Below are 22,070 nucleotides of genomic sequence, written 5' to 3'. Positions count from 1 at the left end.
TTCCATTTGGTTCTTTTCTATTTTAAAAAAGATTTTATTTATTTTTAGAGAGAGGAGAAGGGAGGAAGAAAAAGAGAGAGGGAAACATTCCCATGCAAGAGAAACATTGATCAGTTGCCTCGCACATGCTCTCAGCTGGGGACCTGGTCCACAACCCAGGCATGTGTCCTGACCAGGAATCAAACCAATGACCTTTCACTTTGCAGGACGATGCCCAACCACTGAGCCACACTGGTCAAGGCTCCATTTGGTTCTTTTAAAAAATCGTTTCGAGTTTCCACCTACTTTCTTAATCTATTTTTATCTCTTCATTTTTGTTCACTTGGTCTTATCTCCTAGCATATGAAGGCTCCCCCTCAAAAAGGGAATTATCTTCTGGAGGGCAGGCCCCTTGTAGCACAGGCTTCCCTCACCAGGTGAGTGTTCTAGGAACCCATCCGTATCAGTGTACCAGATGGCGTTGTAAGAGACTGCATTCAGCTTCAGTGAAACTTTTTTGAAGAGTTAACATGTTTGCCCGTTTCATGATGGGTGATTTACAAGCGCACCTGCCCACACTGCACTGAGTGTTCAGCAGTTTTTGACCAAAAACAGCCTGATCCCCATGCTCCACCCTCTGTGTTCACCCAATATCTCCCCCAGAGTAACTGTTTTTGTTTCCCCAGATAAAAGAAGTCCTCACAGGGAAACATTTTGCCCATGTGGAAGAGGTGAAACAAAAAACAGCAGAAGCACTAAAAGGCATCAAAATCTATGAATTCAAAAACTGCTTTTGAGCAGTGGAAAAAACATCTCAATAGGGGTATTCCATCAAATGATGAGTACTAGGAAGGTGAGTGAAGTTTAAACGTAAGAATAAATACACAATTTTTAATAAGTAAATTCCAGTTTTGGGGGGTCCCCCAAATATCTATTAATTTTTGTTAATTTATAGATGCTGGGTAAAATGAAAAATTGTAAAGACTCTCAGTGATGTTATTTCTTCATAAGAAATGTAAATTTCTGGGTGTTTTTTTCCCCAGATCATTAGAGTAGGGTCAAATCATTTGATCCAACAAGGAACTAAGGTGTTTTGAGCTTTGCATGGGCTGGTCTATTTCTGGATTGCCCTTGCTCATAGGTCATAGACCTTTGGGAATCTCAACTGAAGTCCTGGAGTTCTTACCAGATCCTTTTCTCTCGTCAGAGCCTAAACTCTAATTTTTGAGCCTGTGATACTACTGAAATTTTAGGTCACCATTTTCTGCTCAGCTTCAATGCCCCCAAAGCAAATCAGCAAATTCCTTGAGAAAAGAAGTGGAGAAGATCCCCCTCACCTCAGTGTTTTCTGTCTTTTGCAAGATCATGGTTATTTAAGTTCTGCCCACTTTGGCTATTCTCTGAAGCCTTAAAACAAGGGTGTATGTCTGCATGTGATCTAATTTTTACATTTTTCTCTAAAGGAATCCTAGTCTGATACAAACCACTCTGTCACAACCAGAAGCAAAAATCAACAAATGTACATTTTTTTTTTTTTTTTTAAGATTTTATTTATTTATTTTTAGAGAGGGAAGGGAGGGAGGGAGAGAGAGAGAGGGTGGGGGGGGGGAGAGAGAGAGAGAGAGAGAGAGAGAGAGAGAGAGAGAGAGAGAGAGAGAGAGAGACAATGTGCGGTTGCTGGGGGTTATGGCCTGCAACCCAGGCATGTACCCTGGCTGGGAATCGAACCTGGGACACTTTGGTTCCCAGCCCGTGCTCAATCCACTGAGCTATGCCAGCCAGGGCTAACAAATGTACATTTTTTAAAAAGTAACTGTTCTGTGGAAAACAGATGACGGGGTAGGTGAGAGGAGGGGGTGGTAGCGGGAAGGGAAGTCAAAAGGCTGCAGCGGCATTCCAAAGGAGATGCTGATGGTGTGTGACCTGGGATATCTATCGGCAGTGATGACAGAGACAAATGGAACATTTTGTTTTGGGGGTTTGTTTTGTGAAGATAAAGTTATAATAACACCCAGGCAAGATGAGTGAGGGTGACAAGATGTAATTTCATAGACTGCTGAAAGGCAGTCTAAACTGGTATGACCTTTATGAAAGGAAACTTGACAGTATTTATTGCTCATCTTTGACTCATCAATTCCACTTCTAATAATTTTTTAAGGTAAAACACCAGGATTTTGCAATAAAAGCACTTACTGCAGGATTTTTCTAATAGGGGAAATTGGAAACAAATATAAATCAATAGATTAATTAAATAAATGACTACATCCATTGAAAATGAAGGTGTAAAAGAATGTTTATTGGGGATCACAAGATAAGTGAAAAAAATCAAGTCCTAAAGTATTATATATTATAATTATGTATTGTATAATATACAATTATTTTTAACATAACTATATATGGTATACATATATTATTACATAGAGAGCCTGGAAGATTAAACCCCAAAGTATTTATGATAGTTATCCGCAGAAGTGGTGTCGAGCTTATGTTGTTTTCCACATATACTTTTATGAGTTTTCCATGTTTTCTTCCAACATTAGTAGTAGTACTTTTATATCAGAAACAATATAAATTTTTTCCATTCCTAACTCATCCATCTCAAGCATTGAGGACTCTCAGACAGCAGGGAGGCTTTCGGTTCTGGTATGAAGAGTGAAGAGAGGACTCACTAATCCCATCAAGGGCTTATTTCAAGCCCTCTATCCTGTGGCTGCCACCACCCCTAGGGAGAGGGACAGGTTTCCCTTCCACACACTGACCGAGAACAAACCTCCGTGCCTTTTTCTTTACCTTCTCTTCCCCGACCTGCCTCAGAGCATCACTGACCCTGGAGGTGGCGGAGTTGAGGGCGTGTGTTACAGCAGTGAGAGGGAATCAGGGCCGAGCACTCACCGGGTGAGCTGCTGGAACGCGCCTCCACGCCCGCCCACTTGCTCCGCTCGCAGTTCTCCCGGCGCCTGTCCTCCCGGCGCCCACGCCTTCGCCTGCGGGTCGCCGTCCAGCCTTGCCAGTTTCTTCCTCAAGTCCAAGCTATTTGTCTCTTTTTCTCAGATTCTTTTGATTGATTCCCACTCCGTGGCTTCCGGTGCAGAGGAGTCTGGAGCACTTAAAGCCAGCTTCGGGCTCAGCCGTGAACATTCCGAAGTGGCCCCTTCCTGGCTTTGAGAACCGGAGTTTCTAGAGGTCAGCTCTCCAGGCCGGCCCCCTTCTTGCGTCCCAATTCCGCGTGTGCCAAGGTCTGTGCGCAGGACTTCAGATGGTGCACAAGCAAACCTTTCTTTTAACCTAACAATATGTGTTCATTTCTCTGTTTATTAAAAGTATAATTAGAACATCAGAACTGTGATTTCACAGGTATGGATGCTTAGAATGAGGTGAGACTGAAAACACCAGTTGTTCGTATGGAAAAATAATATAATAATTAATGAATAATGATACAAGAATAAATTCTGTCTTTCGCATAGTCACAACAGTAAACCTACTGAATACTTTTGCCCTACCCTGTATTTAAGTTTAAAAGGCAGCTCAATTTTTAACAACAAAAAAACAAATACAGTATTTTGCTGTGTATAATGAGCATCCATGTTTTTGTGCGCATTACACCCAGGATTATTATACCCATTATTATACACTTGGTATGTAATCTTTATACCCATGTATAATGCTCACCTTATTTTCCCTCAAAAATTTGGGCAAAGAAGTGTGAATCGTACATGCCAGAATACAGTAAACACCTGCACTTGTGATACTTTGATATAGCCAAAATTACTGAAATAAACTACTAGATTAAGGGTAGTTTTTTTAAATCTTCACCTGAGGATGGATATGTGTATTGGTTTTAAAGAGAGAGGAAGAGGGGGAGAGAGAGAGGGAGAAATAAACATCTATCAGTTGCCTCCCATACACACCTGGTCAGGGAACCAAACCTGCAACCTTTTGGTGAACAGGCTGGTGCCCCATCCAACTGAGCACCCTGGCCAGGGCTAGACTAATTTTTGAAGGAGGGGATGCATCCTTCCAAAGCCCCCGAGTCTTTCACAAGTCCCTCACTCTTCCCCAGCCCCTCTTCCCTCCCCATCCCAGACTCACCTCCTGGAGAACCTGCTTTTTCAAGGACAACAATGGCATACAGTGGCTCAGAGAAGGTTAACCTGGTGGAGGGCTCTCTCTCCTGTCTCCAGCCAGGTCACAGGGTCTCAGGCCATTATGACTTTGAGGAGGGAATTTTGGTTTGGATTCCAAAGGAATTCAGAATGGAAAGTAGAATGGCTGTGATCCCCAGTCTTCCCTTGCCCACTGCCCTTCCCCCAGGCCTCACACTTCAGTTAGGCTTGAGAGGGTAGAGTTATTCATTTAACAAACATTGATGTGTTGAGCTCTAAAAATACCAAGTCCCTGTGCTAGAACCTACAGAGATAAGTGAGGGTCCCTTTCTTCAAGATCTTAAAAGATGGTTAAATGCGGGAGTGAGGTGGTGAGGTAGAAAGGCATTCCAGCCAGAAAAAAAAAATCCCATGAAGAAAAATCCCAAAGTCCCAAAAGTTGAGGCCTTTGAGGGATCTGAACTGCAAGCCACTCTTGCGGCCACGCTGTGTGGCATGAGACAGCCAAGGAGGAGAGCATTTCTGGAGTGAGTTCTGGGAAGGCAATGAGGGCCTCACGCACTGGCTGAGTGTGGGCTTTGTACAGCTGAGGGCAGTAGGGAGCCAGGGAAGTCTTCAGAGGAGGGGAGGTTGAGGTGAGACCTGTGAAGATGCTCTTTGGTTGCCGGGTTCTGGGGTGCAGGTTGAGCTAAGAGGCTGAGGGCTGAGGGGCAAACAGCTGGTAATGAAAAGCAGTCTTTACCCCACCTACCAAATCATGTGCCCTGGCAAGGCCTGCATCATCCTGGAAGAGGGATGCCTCTGTTTTCTGCTGAAAGGCCCCAGGTTTCCCCTGGACTGCCAGCAGCCTAGGACTATGTAATAACGGGGGAGTCCAAGGGGATGGGGCCAAAGGCACAGGTAAGACAGATTTCAGAGGTGTGTGCAGCCTTGGGGTGAGGAGGCAAACCCAAGAAATTCACAGGGGTGTGAATGAACTGGCCCCCTAGCAGGCCTCAGCCGGCTAGAACCAGGCCAGGGCCACACAGCAGCAAATGAGTGGGGAGATGGCCAGGGATGCACCCAACACAGGGTTCCCCTGGTCTCACTGTGGGGAGTGTGGCCTCACCTGGAGGGCCCAACCGGCTGGACTGTGCTGGCTGGCAGGTGGCAGACAGGTGAGTGGGGTACCTTGATGGATTACTGAAGCCTCAGCCTTTGTGCAGGCTTCCCTGGGGACCAGAAGATACTCCACACCTTGGGGTCCCTCTGCCCTTCCTGGTTAGGCCTTCCCATCTGCCCACATTCCTCGGTTCAATCAAGATGCTGACGAGTGGAGGCAGGGTAGAAGGAGGGTCTAGGGTCACACTCACTCTCGTGGCAGGGAGATGCCACCCCCTGCCCCATGGACATCACCTAATTGCAGCCACCGTGAGTGTGCAAAAGGGCACAGTCAGCTTGCCCCTCCCCCTGGATTCTTTGCACAACTTTGTCTCATCCTGAGCCAGGACTGATGGAGCCTCCACTGGCCAAACAAGGGCAGTCAGTGCCCTCATGTCCTGTCTCCAAACCACACACAGCCCTTCATGTTGCCAGTCAGTGTCCCCAGTCGGGCCCTGGTCAGTGATCCAGGCATCCCATGGGAGCATGTGCAGGTGGGGAACATCATTGTCATGTCCTCTCACAGGCGACAGTGATATAATAAGACCAAGAGCCTCTGCCCTAGCAAAGGTTGGCACTAACCCATCCTCACATTCTCTCTCTCTCCTTTCCCCACCGCTTCTGCCCTTCACTGCCTCAGGGCCCAGCCTGCAGTTTCTGGCTCCAAACTTGCTCACCTGGTGCCCCCACCCTGCCTCCGGTATTTGGGGTAACTCAGTTTTACCCTCATTAGAGTGTTGGCCCTGGCGGAAGGTTCTGAATGGTATGAATGACTTTGTGCTCTTAGGGTGGCCCCTGCCTGCGGCTCCCACCCTGTCCCCACACAGGGTGGAGGGAAGCTGGAGCAGAGAGCTGTGGAGTGCCTCTGCTGCTGGACACCCGGAGTCCCTCCAGAGGAGCAGGAGAGCCAAGACTGGCGGGGGTCCCCTTTTCCTGGGGATGCTGGTGTGGACAGTGCTACGTGGGACACTGGAATATGATGGGGACAGAGGAGTGTCTCTGTCTGAAAGAGCTGCCTCAGCTTCTGGTCCCCCTCTCCCCAGCCTGGAGGAAGGAACATGTATCCAAGCGACCCCAGGGCCCCAGCCATCTCCCAGGCTGGAAGTTTCCAAACGAGCCGCCCTTTGACATTACCTGGAGAAGATGCTAAAAACTTGGATTCCAAAAACTCAGGCCATCATGTGCTGATAAAGGAGAAAGCTCCAAGATGTATGGTTAAGTAAGACAAGCAAGAAGCAGAAGGGTGCATGTGGTGTACCACCTTTTGGTAAAAAAAGGAGTAATACAAATCTATATCTATATTCCCTCATGTATATATAAAGGTAAATAAAATGCACAAAAATTACCACCAATGACAGTGGTTACTTTTTTTTAAAATTGTAAAAATTTACCATTTAACCACTAAAATTTACCATCTTAACCATTTTTCAGTATGTAGTTCAGTAGCATTAAGTGCACCTGCATTGTTGTGTGCCCAGCACCACTATCATCTCCAGAACATCTTTCTTCTTCCCAGACTGAAACTCTGTCCTCATTAAACACTAACCCTGTTCCCCTGGCAACCCCCATTCTACTTTTTGTCTCTACAAATCTGACTACTCTAGGTACCACATATAAGTGGAATCATATAATATCTGTCCTTTTGTTACTGGCTTATTTTACATAGCATAATGTTGTAATATGTGTCAGAATTTCATTCTCTTCTGTGATTGGATAATATTCCATTATATGTATGTATCAATTATTGTTTATCCATGTATCTGTCGATGGATACACACTGCTTTCAGGTTTTGACTGTTATGAATCATGCTGCTGTGAACACAGGGACACAAATACCTGCTGAAGTCTGTGCTTTCAATTCTTTGGGGTAAATACCCAGAAGTGGAATTGCTGGCTCCTATGGTAATTCTATTTTTAATTTTTTGAGAAGCCATCATAATGTTTTCCACAGTGGCTGCACTATTTTACATTCCCACCAGCAGTGCACAAGAGTTAGAATTTCTGCATAGGAAATAGGCAGGTAGGGAACAGGGAGGAGAGGGAATCTTCACTGCAGGTCCTTTACCACCTTTCATTTTTTAATCATCTGAATGTATTACTTATTCCAGAAATTAAATTGATGCCCCAGCTGAGTAGTTCATTTGGTTAGAGCATTGTCCCAATATGATCCCTAGTCAGGGCACATACAAGAAGCAACCAATAAATGCATAAGTAAGTGAAACAACAAATCGATGTTTCTCTCTCCCTCTCAAAACAATAAATAAATTTTAAAAGAAATTCAATTGTTTTCAGTGTTTATTACAATCTTTGAATATACAGCAAAGTTGAAAGAATTTTGTAATGAGAACCCATATATCCAAGACTTAGATTACACCATTAGCATGTCCTATTATTGTATTATCATATATCAATCCATTTATCTATCCCTCCAATTAAAAAAAAATAAATATAGACTTCCAGACAAGATGGAAGGCAAAGTGTATTTACCTATGCCACCTTGCACAACCAAAAGAAGGACAACAACAAATTTAAAGACAAAAAATAACCAGAACTACTAGAAAATAAAACTGTAAGGAAGTCTGACAACCAAGGAGTTGAAGAATCATTCATTTAGACTGGTAGGGGGGCGGAAATGGGCAGCCAGGTAGAGAGGACTCATGGCAAGGCAGTGGCTGGCAGAGTGGTGGTCCTGTATTCGCATACAGATAAACTGGGAGGAAAAACTGGGGAGCAAGACAGACCATGCAACCCAGGGTTCCAGTTCAGGGAAATAAAGCCTCAAAACCTCTACCTGTAAAAATCTGTGGGGGTTGCAGTGGCAGAACCTGCCAACCTCACAGGAGAGTTTGTTGGAGAGACCCATAGGGTCATATAACATACACAAACCCACCCACCTGGGAGTCAGCACCAGAAGGGCCCAATTTGCTTGTGGGTAGCAGGGAAAGTGACTGAAAGCCAGTGGAGAGCCAAGCAAACAGCATTGTTCCCTCTCGGACCCCTCCCCCACATACACACCACAACGCAGCAACTTGGGTTGCCCCACCCTGGTGAATACCTAAGGCTCCACCCCTTACAACGTAACAGGTGCTTGAGACAAAACAAATATGGCCCAAGTGAAAGAACAGATCAAAGGTCCAGAAATAGAACTAAATGATGAAGAGATAGCCAACCTATCAGATGCACAGTTCAAAACACTAGTAATCAGGATGCTCACAGAAATAGTTGAGTATGGTTGCAAAATGGAAGAAAAAGTGAAGGCTATGAAAAATGAAATAAAGGAAAATGTACAGGGAACCAATAGTGAAGGGAAGGAAACTGGGACTCAATCAACAATTTGGAGCAGAAGGAAGAAATAAACATTCAACCAGAACAGAATGAAGAAACAAGAATTCAGAAAAAATGAGGAGAGTCTTAGGAACCTCTGGGGCAACTTTAAGCATTCCAACATCTGAATCATAGGGGTGCCAGAGGGAGAAGAGGAAGAGCAAGAAAGTGAAAACTTATTTGAACAAATAATGAAGGAAAACTTCCCTAATCTGGCAAAGGAAATAGATTTCCAGGAAAGAAGTTGGACCCAAGGAAGCATACACCAAGGAACATCATAATTGCGTTACCCAAGATTAAAGATAAGGAGAGAATATTAAAAGCAGCAAGAGAAAAGGACACAGTTACCTGCAAAGGGGTTCCCATAAGACTATCAGCTGATTTCTCTAAAGAAACCTTGCAGGCAAGAACGAGCTGGAAAGAAGTGTTCAAAGTTATGAAAGGCAAGGACTTACATCTAAGATTACTCTATCCAGCAAAGCTTTCCTTTAGAATTGGAAGGGCAGATAAAGTGCTTCTCAGATAAGGTCAAGTTAAAGAAGTTCATCATCACCAAGCCATTATTATATGAACTGTTAAAGGGACTTATCTAAGTCATCTTTGAAGATGATCAAAAATATGAACAGTAAAATGACAACAAACTCATAACTATCAACAACTTAACCTAAAAATGAACACAAACTAAGCAAACAACTAGAACAGGAACGGAATCACAGAAATGGAGATCACATGAAGGGTTATCAGTGGGGAGGGGGAGGGAGGAGAATGGAGGAAAAGTTACAGGGGATAAGAAGCATAAATGGTAGGTACAAAATAGATGGGGGGAGGTTAAGAATATTACAGGAAATAAAGAAGCCAAAGAACTTATATGTACAACCTATGCACATGAACTAAGGTGGGGGTATGCGGGTGGGAGTGGGGTGCATGGCAGAGGGGAGTAAAGGGGAGGAAATGGGACAATTGTAATAGCATGATCAATAAAGTATATTTCAAAAAATAAATAAATAACGTTTCTTAGACCCCTCCCATAACCTGCTAAGACCTGAGACAGAGCCTGAAGTCTGTATCTTTTTATCAGCTATCCAGGTGGTCATGGTATTTGGAAACTTTCATCCTGGTCCAGCCATTCATCCCATGCAGAGACCAGGCTTGCAGTCAGCCAGTGGTCAATCAGCCTCAGCCGGATTCTCGCCTTGTCCGGTAGCTGCCTACATCAGAGAGGCCTCTCCAGAGAAGGTCTATCTTATGGGCCCAAAATGGTCTCCAGACCCATCCCCATCCTGTTTGGCCTCATGTCCAGGAAGTGCTTCAGTGTCTTGGCAACATGACCACTAATGTGGCCCCAGAACTGGACACAAGTCTCCAACATGAACTGAACAGAACAGAGGCCATGGGTCCCAATCCTCCCTAAACTGAAAACTAGTCTTACATCATTCAGACTGCATTTGTCCTCTCTGTTGAGATGGACAGGACACTCTAAAATGGGTGGTGGGATTGGCAACAGACACCTTATTCAGCAAGCCAGGACCAGACTGGTCAGGCCCCTTGAAGTAGGAGATATTCAAGTCTGAGTGCCTCTCTTTAGCCTTCTTTGTCATGATGATGATGATGATGATGATGATAATGATGACGACAAGGACGACCAGGACTGCGAAAACAGCGATGATGATGATGATGATGATGATGATGGTAGATGGAGATCTTAATGCATGAGAGGTGTGGTTCCAGGAACATTATTTGCAACCATTCATTTAATCGTCACAATCCTATACACCAAAATGGTCTCCATTATTATCTCCTCTTTTCAGATGAAGCAACAGAGGCACAAAGGGATTCAGTAACTTACCCAAAGTTACCTGGCAATTTCTCTTTATATGAACACACACACGGCACTTGTGAATGCTCATGTGCTGATTTCAATTTCCCAAAGATCCCTACTATCAAATCCTATAGTGTAGATCCTTTTGGCTAATACACATATGCTGTAAACCTTTCCTGATTACAAATGGCCCGCTGCCTGCCAAAATTTAACACCCCTATGTCCCCCTCTCTTGGGACCTTGTTGGATGGTTAGACCCAACTGATGAAGTCAAGCTAAGATTTCTCTGGCTGATGTATTTACTCCCTCAGCTAAGTTTGTATGTGTGTGTATACATATAGATATGCACATGTATATATAATTTTTAAAGTGGAATTCTTATTTTGAAACACAAAATCATAACAGACTATAATAATAAAAATTTATATATTCAAGGTAATCTTCAAAGTTAAGCTTCATGGCAGGGCTAGTTGAAAAAATTGGGGGCCTCAGGAATGTCATACTAGTCTGAGTCTAAAGACAGTCCAGCCGGGCTCAGTCCCCCACCCATGGGGCACCTGGGACATTGATGCGGCATATGTGGGACTCCTTTTCAAGAACCCTGGGGAGCCCCAACAGAGTCATGAGTCCTGCTGTCAAAGGGCCATGGTGCTGATGGAAGGGAGAAATTTGGGAAGCCCTCTGGGACTAGAGTAGCAAAATGAATATAGGATGCCCGGAGAAATTTCAGTTTTAGATAGCACAATAGACATTTTTTTTAGTATAATCAGTCCCAAACATTGTGTTGAGCATACTTATACTAAAGTTATTTGTTATTTATCTGAAATATTTGCAAATTTACCTAGGCAGTCTGCATTTCTATCTGTTAAATCTAGGACAGTATGGGATTCCTCATATTCAGCTTCTGGGGAAAGAGCACAAGAGACTGTCATAACAGTTGGCACCCAGCCATCTCTATGTCCCTTTTGGTGGACATCAGTGCACTGCCCTGACTGTCCTCCCCTACTAGCCTCAAGGCAGCCATGGTTGGCTGGGTGGGGGAGGAGCCATCCTGGGCCACCCTATGGGGTCACACACATACCTGGCTGTGCTTTGGATCCAGGAAACTCCTTTTTTTTTCCAGAAGAAAAACAATTTCTTGCCATCTTAGCCTCCAGTCCTCAGAGGACTGAGAGAGAATTCCCTACAATGGTTTCCAGTCCTGAATTTTCGCCTGCCTCACTGTTGACTGTTTTTTCCTGATCATGAAAAAAACACACATTCAGGATGAAAAGTCAAATGTCACAGGAGTGTTTAAGTTAGAACATCCTTCCAGAGATAACCACTATCAAGTTTAATGTGTCTTCTTCCCGACTTTTCTCTATAAAAGTGATTATTTGTTATTATCTTTCCTGTAAATAGAATCATATTATACAGACTGTTCTGAAACTTGTTTCATGTGACATCAGGGGCTTCTTGCCATGCAGGTGTGAGTTTCTAATTTGTTGTTTTGACTCTGCCTCATGCTCTAGCCTAGTGGTATCTGGTCTTCCAGAGCTCTGAGCCCCTTTGAGCATCTGATGAACGACAAATACACATAGGCACGTCACTGAGTATCTGTGTATGACTTTGGGCATCACAGTCTTCCTGAGGTTGACCTGACTCCTTCACCCTGGGTGTGGCAAAGGCAGGGGGGTGGGGGAGGATCACTAAAATGGGTCCAGGAGAGTGGAAGACTGTGAACACGACTTGTTGGGATGGAAAGATCCATCTCTGGGGAGCCTCAGTCACAGTGGTCTTGGGTCACTGCCTCCTTGTGAGACCCTCTGCCTGTCAGAAGCACCACTCTCTGGGCTCCTCTTTGGGCCTGGGTCTCCTCTCCTAGCAGCCTCATCAAGATCACGTGACTCCAGCAGCTGCCAAACCTCTGGGCAATGCCAAGAGCCTCCTGGCCTCAAACAAGTTAGGTGACATTCACTTCCTGGCGCTGTCCTCCCGACTTGCTCACTCATTAGGAAATGCCTCAGCGGCAGCTGTCACAGTAAGAGCAACAGGAGGGCGTGCTGCATGCCCAGCACCTCTGGGTGGCTCAGATCTGCCCTAAAGAGGCCCTGGGTGAAGAGGTGGATACTGCTCTTCCTGACCTCAGCCAAAGTGAGTCTGGGGACCCCGATGGGGGTGGGAAAGGAACAGGATCCAGGTGGAGGTTGGCAAGGTTCTGGACTGAAGTTGGAGTGATGCAGGGGTGTGTGTGTGTGTATTTGTGTAGTGTCGTGGGGTGGGAGAGTGGCCATAGCTGACACTACAGAGCCTCTGCCTCACAGCCTCATTGTCCCAAGGTGGGGAGAAGGGGGGTCCCTGGGCTGAGGACACCTCCAACCAGTTCTCATAATGGGCTGCTGCTGTGGGTGAAACTGGGCAAGGGGGTTTCATGAGGTCAGCTCCCTTGAGCCAGCTCCCCTTCAGCCAAACTTTGTCCTCCCCTGCCTCACAGGTTGCTGGAGTGGTAGCTCTGTTTAGAGTCACTCTGAGAAAGGAACCTCGGGTAGTCATTTTTCCAGTGATGCTTCTTCATCTCTTCCTTTTTTTTTAAACCACTTTACTGAGTGAGGTTTGATTGACAAACAAAAAAAAACATGTCTAATGTGTACAACTGGATTCTGGAGCTCTGGTGAGGTATTTTCATCTAAGGGTATTTGTTAAGTCAGTGTTTCTATAGGGCTATGAGGGCTGGGACATCCTATTCTGCTATGTTGAGCCCTTGCTGGGGGCACATTTGAACCCTCGCTGGAGGCAGCAGTACATGGCATGGGCTGCCCATGCTGGGTCTGCCCTGAACCAGTAATGCGACTTTGATCAAGTTCCTTAACTTAAGCCCTGAGCCTCACTTCCCTCATTTGTAAAGTGGATATAATACCTACCTCTCAGAGTGGTCAGGAGTAAATGAGGAAGGAATGCAAAATGCCAAGCACATAATTAGTGTTCAATAAATAGTGGCTGTTGTAATTATTTATTATTAGCTCAACACTGGTCCCACCTCACCTAGGAAGACTTTCCAGCCCTCCTCTCCCCACGGTCTCCTAAATCACCAATGGGAGTGCCTTCTGGCGATAATGTCTTGCATTGATATTGAGCTAGTTTGTGCCCAAACCAGATCATGTTCCTTGCATTTCTTCTGCTTCCCTCTCCTGTGCCCGAGCACCCAAGACAGAATTGGGCCCATAAGAGAAATTCAAGGATAAAGAATGAAGTGGAATTAAGAGAAAGGGAGGGACACAAGGAGGGAGAGGTCAGGGAAAGACTGAGAAAGGGAGGTGAGAAGGAGGTGGGGAAGGAGGGTGGCATTGTCCAGGCATGAGTGACATGACTCTCCTGAAGCACAGGAAGGAGAAAGGACAGCCCAGAGAAGCAATCCGTGGGAACTGGGATGTCTTTTGCATCCTCTGAATCCCTTTTACTTTTCAAAAACTCACATGAAAAATAGTCTCTTCTCCCTCCCCTGCTCACCCTGCTCATCCCAAGGAAGGTAGTGCTTCCTGACTTGGCTAATATCTATTCACCCAATCTATTAATTGAGTCTAATAATGTTCCCTATGTCATCTATGGAATTTTCCCTCTCTTTCTTCTCCGCCATCTCCCTCTCCATCACCTCCCCACATGATCTCAGACGAGTCACTTCCCCCTCCCTGGACCTGGATCTGCTCGCCTATGAAACTAGATTTAACCAAATGACCTCAAAAGTCCTTTCTCCCCATAGCATTCTCTCACCTATGTTTTAATTCTCTGCCTGTCTTGATATCTACCACTCAGTTACCCAAATAACTGAAGCTGTTGATCATCATTCCTCCTTTAAAACAAAACAAAACTCTTTTTCAAGAGAATTTATAAATGTCCACTAGGCTCCAAAGTTTCATGAAGGACTTTTTTTAAGAAAAACATTTTACTTATCTATTTTTAGAGAGAGGGGAAGGGAGGGAGAAAGAGAGGGAGAGAAACATCAATGTGTGGCTCCCTCTTCCATGCCCCCCACTGGAGATCTGTCTCGCAACTCAGGCATGTGCCCTGACTGGGAATCGAACCAGTGACCCTTTGGTTCATGGGCCAGCATTCAATGCACTAAGCCACACCAGCCAGGGCCTCATGAAGGACTTTCTTCATCATTGCTTATTTCAATGCCTAGCTCAATACCTAGCATGCAGCAGGTACTTTGTTGAATAATTGGATATATGTATGGATGGATAGATGGATGGATGGAAGTATGGATGGATAAATATGGATGGATGAATGATGAATGGGTAGATGCATGAATGGTTGGCTGGAATGAATTACCACCACATGCCTGTGGAGAGTTATGAAATACAGGAGGACACGTTAGCAGTTGGTTGGCTAAATAAGATCATGGTCTTTCTGAGAATAACTTGTTTTGTTTAGACATTTATAGACATTGTGAAACAAAGTGACTGAGAAACCCTGGTGCCACCATCATAATTTTTATCTGTTGTCCATCTCCTACCTAATATAGTGTCATCTTTCTCAGTTATTCTTATTTGAAGGAAGCCTACCTCTGGGAGGGATGTGCAATTTTTTAGTCATCTACATAATAAGGACCATCCAGAGAGAAGAGGGGAGGAAGGGGAGGCAGGTGCTAGGAGGGGAGAGGGCTTGGCCTGCCTCAGCAATGACACCCATCTGTTGTTGAGCCCCTATCTTTTATTTGTGCTGGACTCTCTGTTCACACTAGCTCACTTAACACTCCGAACAACTCTGAGCGGGAGGTAGTATTATTATCAACCCCATCTTACAAATGGAAAACTGAGGCTCAGTTAGGTTACACAACTTGCCTAAGGTTTTACAGACAGTGATGGGTGTATCAAGGATTTGAACCCAGCTCCAGGGTCTGAGCAGCTGCAAACCCCAGCCCCTAGCTGGGGTCACACTGACAACCTCAGACAGTAAAGCCTGAAAACCCCTGCAAAGGTTTGGGTGCTGCCTGAAGGGTCCCAGGCCCCCTACCCCAAATTTCATCAGGATTTTTAAAAGAAATTAGCTTTACATATTTTTCTGATCCTTCTTAGTTATGGAATATTTTCAAATTGGTAAAATTGAGTTGGAATCAAGCCAAGAGAAGGGAGAAATCCCAAAAGATTTGATTTGACAAATTATAGTTGCCCTCCTATTAACTCATCTTGTTCTCATTAGGTCATCTCTCAGTTCTATTTGTCAGCGTGTTCAGGGGTCTTTTAGCATTGATGAAAGAATTTATCAGGTGACTATAACACATCCCTAAAGGGGCTGTTCCCGATGAGTTTAGACTACACAGTTGTGACATCAGGGACTTTTAAATGAGGATATTTGGGCCTTACCACATGCCCAAATGGGTATTTCCCTTTAAGGTCATCATCTTGGGAAGCTGTGTCCTTAATCCAACAATTCTGCCTTTGGTGAGAACATTTTGGAGCTTCTCCTTTGCTCTCAGATATTTTAAAAATTTTATTGATTGACTTTACAGAGAGGGAGGGAGAGAGAGAAACATCAGTTTGTTGTTCCACTTAATTTATACATTCATTGGTTAATTCTTGTATGTGTCCTGACCAGGGATCAAACCTGCAAACTTGGTGTACCAGGATGATTCTCTAACCAGCTGAGCTACCCAGCCAGGGCTCAGGTAATGTTTAAAACCCACATTGTAACTTCATGGTGACTCCATGTCTTCGATTTGAAATCGTATCATGCCACTTGAGCATTCATTTACTTTCCCACCAGGCTTGGCTCCCAAGGACTTTTGGCCATTTCACAACACCAGACATAGACTCCAAGGATGAAAATCTGTCTTCACTGAGGTTAATAAGAAGGCTCTTAGGCAGCCCTCTTAGAAGACTCTGAAGAATGACTGAGTGGCAGCAGGCCGAGAATGAGCCTACAGCTCCCTGAGGTGACTACGCAGAGGGCCAGCAGGCATTTGGATGTGTAGGTTCTGTGCTTTATTTTCAAAACCGTCCTTGCTTTACAACCACACAGCACAGAGGAATGCAACCAATGGCTGGATACAAACCAATGGATCAGGCAGCCCCTGGGCAGAGAGACTGAGGAACAGCAGAGGCTTGTATGGGAAACAGCCATTCGGGGCACAGGCCCACACTGGGGCCTGGACTGAGGCTGGGGGAGCATCTACTCAGCCACCTGCTTCCCCCCGGGAACTGGGTCTGCCTGCCTTCACTTCCTGCAAGGAAGCAGGAAGAGGTGAGGTGGTGATCTCACGTGTATAGATCACGTCATGGCTGAGGTGAGGTATCAGGGAGGCTACACATTCATCATACTCGATGCACTTCCTTCCAGAGTCAGTGTGGCTGGGCTGTGGTCTCTCATTACCTGTCTCCCAATCCCCCCTTCCAGAAGGCCCCCTCATCTCTTCCTAAGGGTCTTAGGCACTAGGTCTTGGTTAATTCATGTAGGCCACTGAGGAGGAGCAGCAGAAGGAGAGGGAAGGGGAGAGAGGGGAAAAAAGAGGACAGGAGCCAACGAGAAAGGAAAGAGGGAGGCAGTGGAAGCAGGGGTGTAGAAGGGTGTTAGGGAGGGGAGCAAAGAAGGAAAACTGGCACTAATGCTCACAGCTCTTCCCACCCACAGCTAAGGCCCCGCCTCCCCGCAGCAGCCATGTCAGAAGGGGCGAGTAAGGACAGCGCAGGCAGCGAGTGCCCTGTGTGCTATGAGAAGTTCCGTGATCTGGAGGGTGCCAGCCGGACACTGAGCTGTGGCCATGTCTTCTGCCATGACTGTCTTGTCAAGTACCTACTCTCCACCCGAGTGGATGGGCAGGTCCAGAGGACCATCGTCTGCCCCATTTGCCGCTATGTCACCTTCCTCAGCAAGAAGAGCTCCCGCTGGCCCTCCATGCTGGACAAGAGCTCCCAGACCCTGGCTGTGCCTGTGGGCCTGTCCTCTGGGCCACCGACGAACACCCTGGGCCACACAAACCCCCTGGCTGTCTCCCAGCCTGTCTGGAGAACCTCCCTGAGTCAGAGCACCCAGCTCCCCCTGGACTCACTGCCCAGCCTGGCCCGGGAGCCTCAGATCTTCATCATCAGCCGCCACGGGATGCCCCTGGGGGAGCAGGACAGTGTCCTGCCACGGCGCAGCCTCGCGGAACTCTCTGAGGTGTCACCAGCACCCAGCTCCACCCGGTCATTCTGCTGCCGTTCCCGCGCCCTCCTTCTCATCACCCTCATCGCCGTGGTGGCGGTAGTAGCTGCCATCTTGCCCTGGGTGCTGCTGGTGAGGAAGCAGGCATGAGTTGTGGCCGCCAAGGGCCAGCCAGCAAGACCCAGCTTGGAGCTGCTCTGGAAACTGCCCCACTTCACCCCACAGGGCTGTCCTGGCCTGGGAGGGAGCAGAGGCCCCCAGTGCAGACCTAGGCCAACCAACCTGAGGGATGAGTGGGCACAGGGGAGGCCTGGGGCAGAGAGAGGGCATTAGGATAGTGCTAGCTGAAAGTATGGTGGCATGTCCTCACCTCCAGCTGCTTGCTCCCAGCAGGGATTCAGGCATGACAGAGAAGCTGGGGGCTGGTGACCTTGGAGGCCAGGGCTTGGCTGAGTACCTGATCTCTAGACTGAGATGGGAACTCCAGGCTCTAGGCCAGGGTCAAAAATGTGGAGGAAGCTGCTCCTCAGAAACAACAGCTGTGCCACCCACCACCTCCTGTAGCCTCAGCAGATACTTTCCCCTACCTCTAGGCTGGAACTGAGCAAGGTGGGAAGATGGGCGGTTGCCTGTTCCTGTGTTGGGGGTTGCCAGCCCTGAAGTGTTGTCCTTATCTGCCAGGTGACCTACCTGAAGCCAGGTGGGGCTCCTTTGTGGGGACTAGGAATTCTGCTGGGTGGGGGCCCAACAGCAGGACTCCTCTGGGTCAGAATGCCCACCCAGGATTCTCTAGTTTGTTCTCACAAACAGAAGGGGTGGCACAAGGGCCAAAAGCACGCGTGTTTCCCAGAATCTCAGCACCCACCCATGATCCTCACAGCTGAGCCACTGTGCACCCTCCCACCCCTAAGTCCTTCCTGCCCCCAAATCCTCCCCATCCCCAAATTGCCAGCCTGGAGGTACCAGCCTGGAAGGGGTACCTCCTCAAAGAAGGTGCTGATCTCAGAGCTGTGGCCCAGGACTTCTGGAGGAAGTAATAGAAAAGGGTCTTCCCGGGGAGCTGAGGCCACTTCAGGCCACAGGGGTGTGTTGACAGAGGCTGAAGCCAGCAGAATGACCCACAACACAGCCAGAGTTCTCCTCAAGCCTCCCAGGCTCAAGGAATGGTCCAAATTTTGAGTCTTGGCTTGTCAAGGATGAATTGGAAGGTGGGGATTCCAGAAGAAGCCTAATGGTCGAGACTTGAATCAGCTGAGAACTATGTGGGTAAATTAACCCCTGGGGGCTCCCACCTCCCTCCCAGCCCCAGTCCTCCTCCTCATGACCCAACCACTCATTAGAGGCCACACCAGCTGGACCAGTTTCTGAGGTGGCTCCTCAGGCAGGGCTGGGTAAGGAAGGGTGGAGAAGAAAACAGCTGTGCTCGTCAGGGATACTACTGTCTCCACAAACCCCGAAACCCAGGTGCTGTCACACACTGGGCAAGGCCTCCACACCCAGGGACCCCACCCTGGACTGTGCTGGGGGCAAGTCATTCAGGAACAACTATTTTATGTTTACTAAGGCCCCTAAGTCAGTGGGTCATCATCTTAAATTAACTTCACGGTTAAAAACAAAAAAACCCTCCAGCCATTCTTTCAAATAGGTGGTTGTTAGCAGTCCAGGTGAGCCAACAGCTGAGCCCTCCACAACCTGTACCTCTCTGCTGGCAGTGTGCTACCCGCAGGGAAAGAAATAGCACTCGCCTCCTGTTTAGTTCCCAGACTCCGAAGTGGCTGGCATTTGGGAACCATTAGGGAGTGGGGTCCATGCAGCAGGGATTATTCGGGACTCAGGGAGGGTGGGTTTAAAGCATACGTGGATCTCTTCGTGCTCTCTTCAAGACTAGAGAAGAGCACAAGTGCTACTTGGGGGGCTACAGGTGGGTTCATGGGGGAAATATTTATAATGGGAATAAAAATGTTAACTTTTACAAAGACTCTCATGAGTCTGTTTTAACCTCAGCCAGGCTGCTTTAAACAGTGCCAGGAATTTCTGGGGACCTGATTTTAGTCTTTTCAGATTCTGTTGTTTGTCAAAAATTAATTTCAAAATACCTATAGTGTTTTCATATTATTCAGCAGTGACTTGTAGATGGCACTTCTTTTATTTTCAAAGAATGTCAAAAACTATTTTTTAAATAAAGGTATATATTTTCTCAAAGATTCCAGAGACATTGCAAATGCAGGTGGGGAGCTCTGGGCTTGGACTTTGAAGACAATTCACTTTAGATGGGGAAGGCGACCTGAAGATACAAATACAAACGGCTCTTAAACCTTTACTGAGCCACACTTGTGAAGGAAGTGCGAATTAAAATTCTGCTGGCATACCTATTAGTTTTTTAAAAAAACCTAATTTTTCACCCAGGAGTTTGTCAAACCCTGAAAGTTTCAAAACCCACTCTGCTGACAGAGCTGAGGGGAAGCAGGTGAGGTAATGGGAATGTATATTGGTAAAACCGCTAGGAAGGCAAATTTGACATTATCTATTGAAATTTCCACTTTGACCCAGCAATTTCTGTTCTAGAAATGCACTCTACAGATATGCTTGCACCTAGGGGCACTGACCTATGCACACTGTTGTGTAACCGCAACGTGGTTCATCACAACAAAGGACTGGGGAAACCTACATGCCAATCAATGGGGACTGGTTGTAAAACTGAAGGTGCAGGGACTATTGTGTCGCTGTAAGAACAAGGAAGGAGTCTACAGGCTGACTCCGAAAGTCTCCAAGATACGGTGGCTGATGGGAAACAGCAGGTGTGGAACACTGGTTATTAGGTCAGGTACTTTGATTTGTGTAGAAAGTGGGAAAATAAGAATTTACTTTCCTATGTGTTTATGCACAAAGAAATACGGAAAATACACCAAAAAAACTAATAATAGTGCTTAATGGTGGAAGGGAATGAGAAAATGATGAAATGAAAGGGGGAATTTTCCCTTTACCTTTAACATTTTTTGATTTTTGAACCCAGTAAACATATTACTTACTGGGTTAAAAATTAAACTGAAAAATTATATTAGAATCTAAAGATACCTTCAGCGCACACACCTCTCGTCTGGTGAGGAGTGGCCCCAGGAAGAATCAGGAGCTGCCAGACGGCTTGTCCTTTGGCTTCAGCGTCAGCTGCTGGCTTCGCGGGGCTGGTTTGTCTGGTTAGAGGTGTGACATCTGATGCTTAACATGCACCCCAGGAAGGAAGGCAAAAAGTTTAATACTCTCGGTGTTCATGTGGATTTCTTGGGCCCTATCATTTAATATGCTTATTTTGATTCTCCTCTACCCTTCCTTCCCTTTTTCAAATAAAATCTTTTGCTTTAAGCAACCATCCTAGGGTCAGGTACTACAGGAAAATGCAATTAAATAGATACACAAACAGATGGGTGGGAGCCTGCAGTTAAGTGTAACCTCTTACTCTTTTCTCCCCCAAACACCATAGCCACCTCCCATCCGACAAGGAGAAAATACTGAGACATCCTAAATTAAATTACAGCAGAGTGGAGGGTGGAGACAAGAAGGGGTTACCCAGTACAGGGCAAAGCAACAGAAGACTGCTTCTGTTCCGGAGTGTGTGGTGGAACTCAGAATTGACTTTCAGGTGTCTATTTCCAAGGCACTGCTGCCCCCCAGGAGCCTCCACTCCTTGTTTACACAGGAACTTTTCCAACTGCTGCCCCTACCTTGTCCCACCCACCTTATCTGTGGCCACCGTAAATTCTTTCAGAACAACTTCCCCCTTTCTCCCCTCTACCTGATACTTAAACAACACATCAGCTCCACGACTGTGGACGTGCTGTCTTTTCCGCTAGCAATGGCCCAATAGACTCTTTCTTTAAAATAAAACAAAAACACTTTCAGTTGTGGAAGTTAAAATTTTTTATTTAACATATCACAATAAACTTTACCTCTAATATATATGCATATTTGCACAGTCTAGGACTGCTGATCCATACATTGCTGGCAGGCCCTGGGCCAGGGTTGTCAGGAGCCTGGGCAAGCACATGAGAGACCTCTGGACCCTCAGATACAGTCTTATGACCTCTCCCCTCGGTGAAGCCCGCAGATGGCATGGACAGCGCTGCTACTATTTTCACTTCTCCCTTTCACCAACTGGTCAGTCCAAATGTCCATTTTTGGTACAAAATAAACAAATCTTCCCCATCCTCACAATTCCTCTTTCCTTTATCCTCCTCTAACCAATACAAATGAATGCAACTACCATATTTTGCTGTGTATATTGCACATTTTGCCAAAATTTTTGAGGGAAAAATTAGGATGCGCATTACGCATGGGTAGTACTAATTCTGTATCTATATAAATGTTTTTAATTCCTTTATTTGTGTTTATGTGTTAAAAGTGTAACTCTAGCCCAGGCTGGTGTGGCTCAGTGGATTGAATGCTAGCCTGTGAACCAAAGGGTCGCAAGTTCAACTCCCAATCAAGGCATATGACTGGGTTGCATGGGCCAGGTCCCCGGTAGGGGGCATGTGAGAGGCTACCACAGTCATGTTGCTCCTTCCCTTCCCCTCTCTAAAAATAAATAAATA

The 22,070-nt window shown here is 46.2% G+C and overlaps 1 protein-coding gene across 5 annotated transcripts; it reads left to right on the top strand.

The window, feature by feature from the left end:
* Positions 1-12,372: 12,372 nt before the first annotated feature.
* On the top strand, positions 12,373-19,664 carry RNF222 (ring finger protein 222). Of its 5 annotated transcripts, none has more exons than XM_045824024.1 (4): positions 12,373-12,498; positions 15,940-16,009; positions 16,108-16,276; positions 16,972-19,664. In XM_045824024.1, exons 3-4 carry the CDS (start codon positions 16,256-16,258, stop codon positions 17,632-17,634), a joined length of 684 nt encoding a protein of 227 aa, XP_045679980.1. In that variant the 5' UTR covers positions 12,373-12,498; positions 15,940-16,009; positions 16,108-16,255; the 3' UTR covers positions 17,635-19,664. The 5 variants fall into 5 exon arrangements, with proteins under 5 accessions (XP_045679980.1, XP_045679982.1, XP_045679979.1 ...); XM_045824026.1 differs by having other exon boundaries at positions 16,108-16,311; XM_045824023.1 differs by having other exon boundaries at positions 16,108-16,584.
* The last annotated feature ends 2,406 nt before the right edge of the window (positions 19,665-22,070 follow it).

Source organism: Phyllostomus hastatus, unplaced genomic scaffold (genome assembly GCF_019186645.2).
Source record: "Phyllostomus hastatus isolate PE091 unplaced genomic scaffold, TTU_PhHast_1.1 phas_scaffold_55, whole genome shotgun sequence".
Lineage (NCBI taxonomy): Eukaryota > Metazoa > Chordata > Mammalia > Chiroptera > Phyllostomidae > Phyllostomus > Phyllostomus hastatus.
The sequence above is the reverse complement of the archived record's forward strand: the minus strand, read 5'-3'. Positions and strand labels throughout refer to the sequence as shown.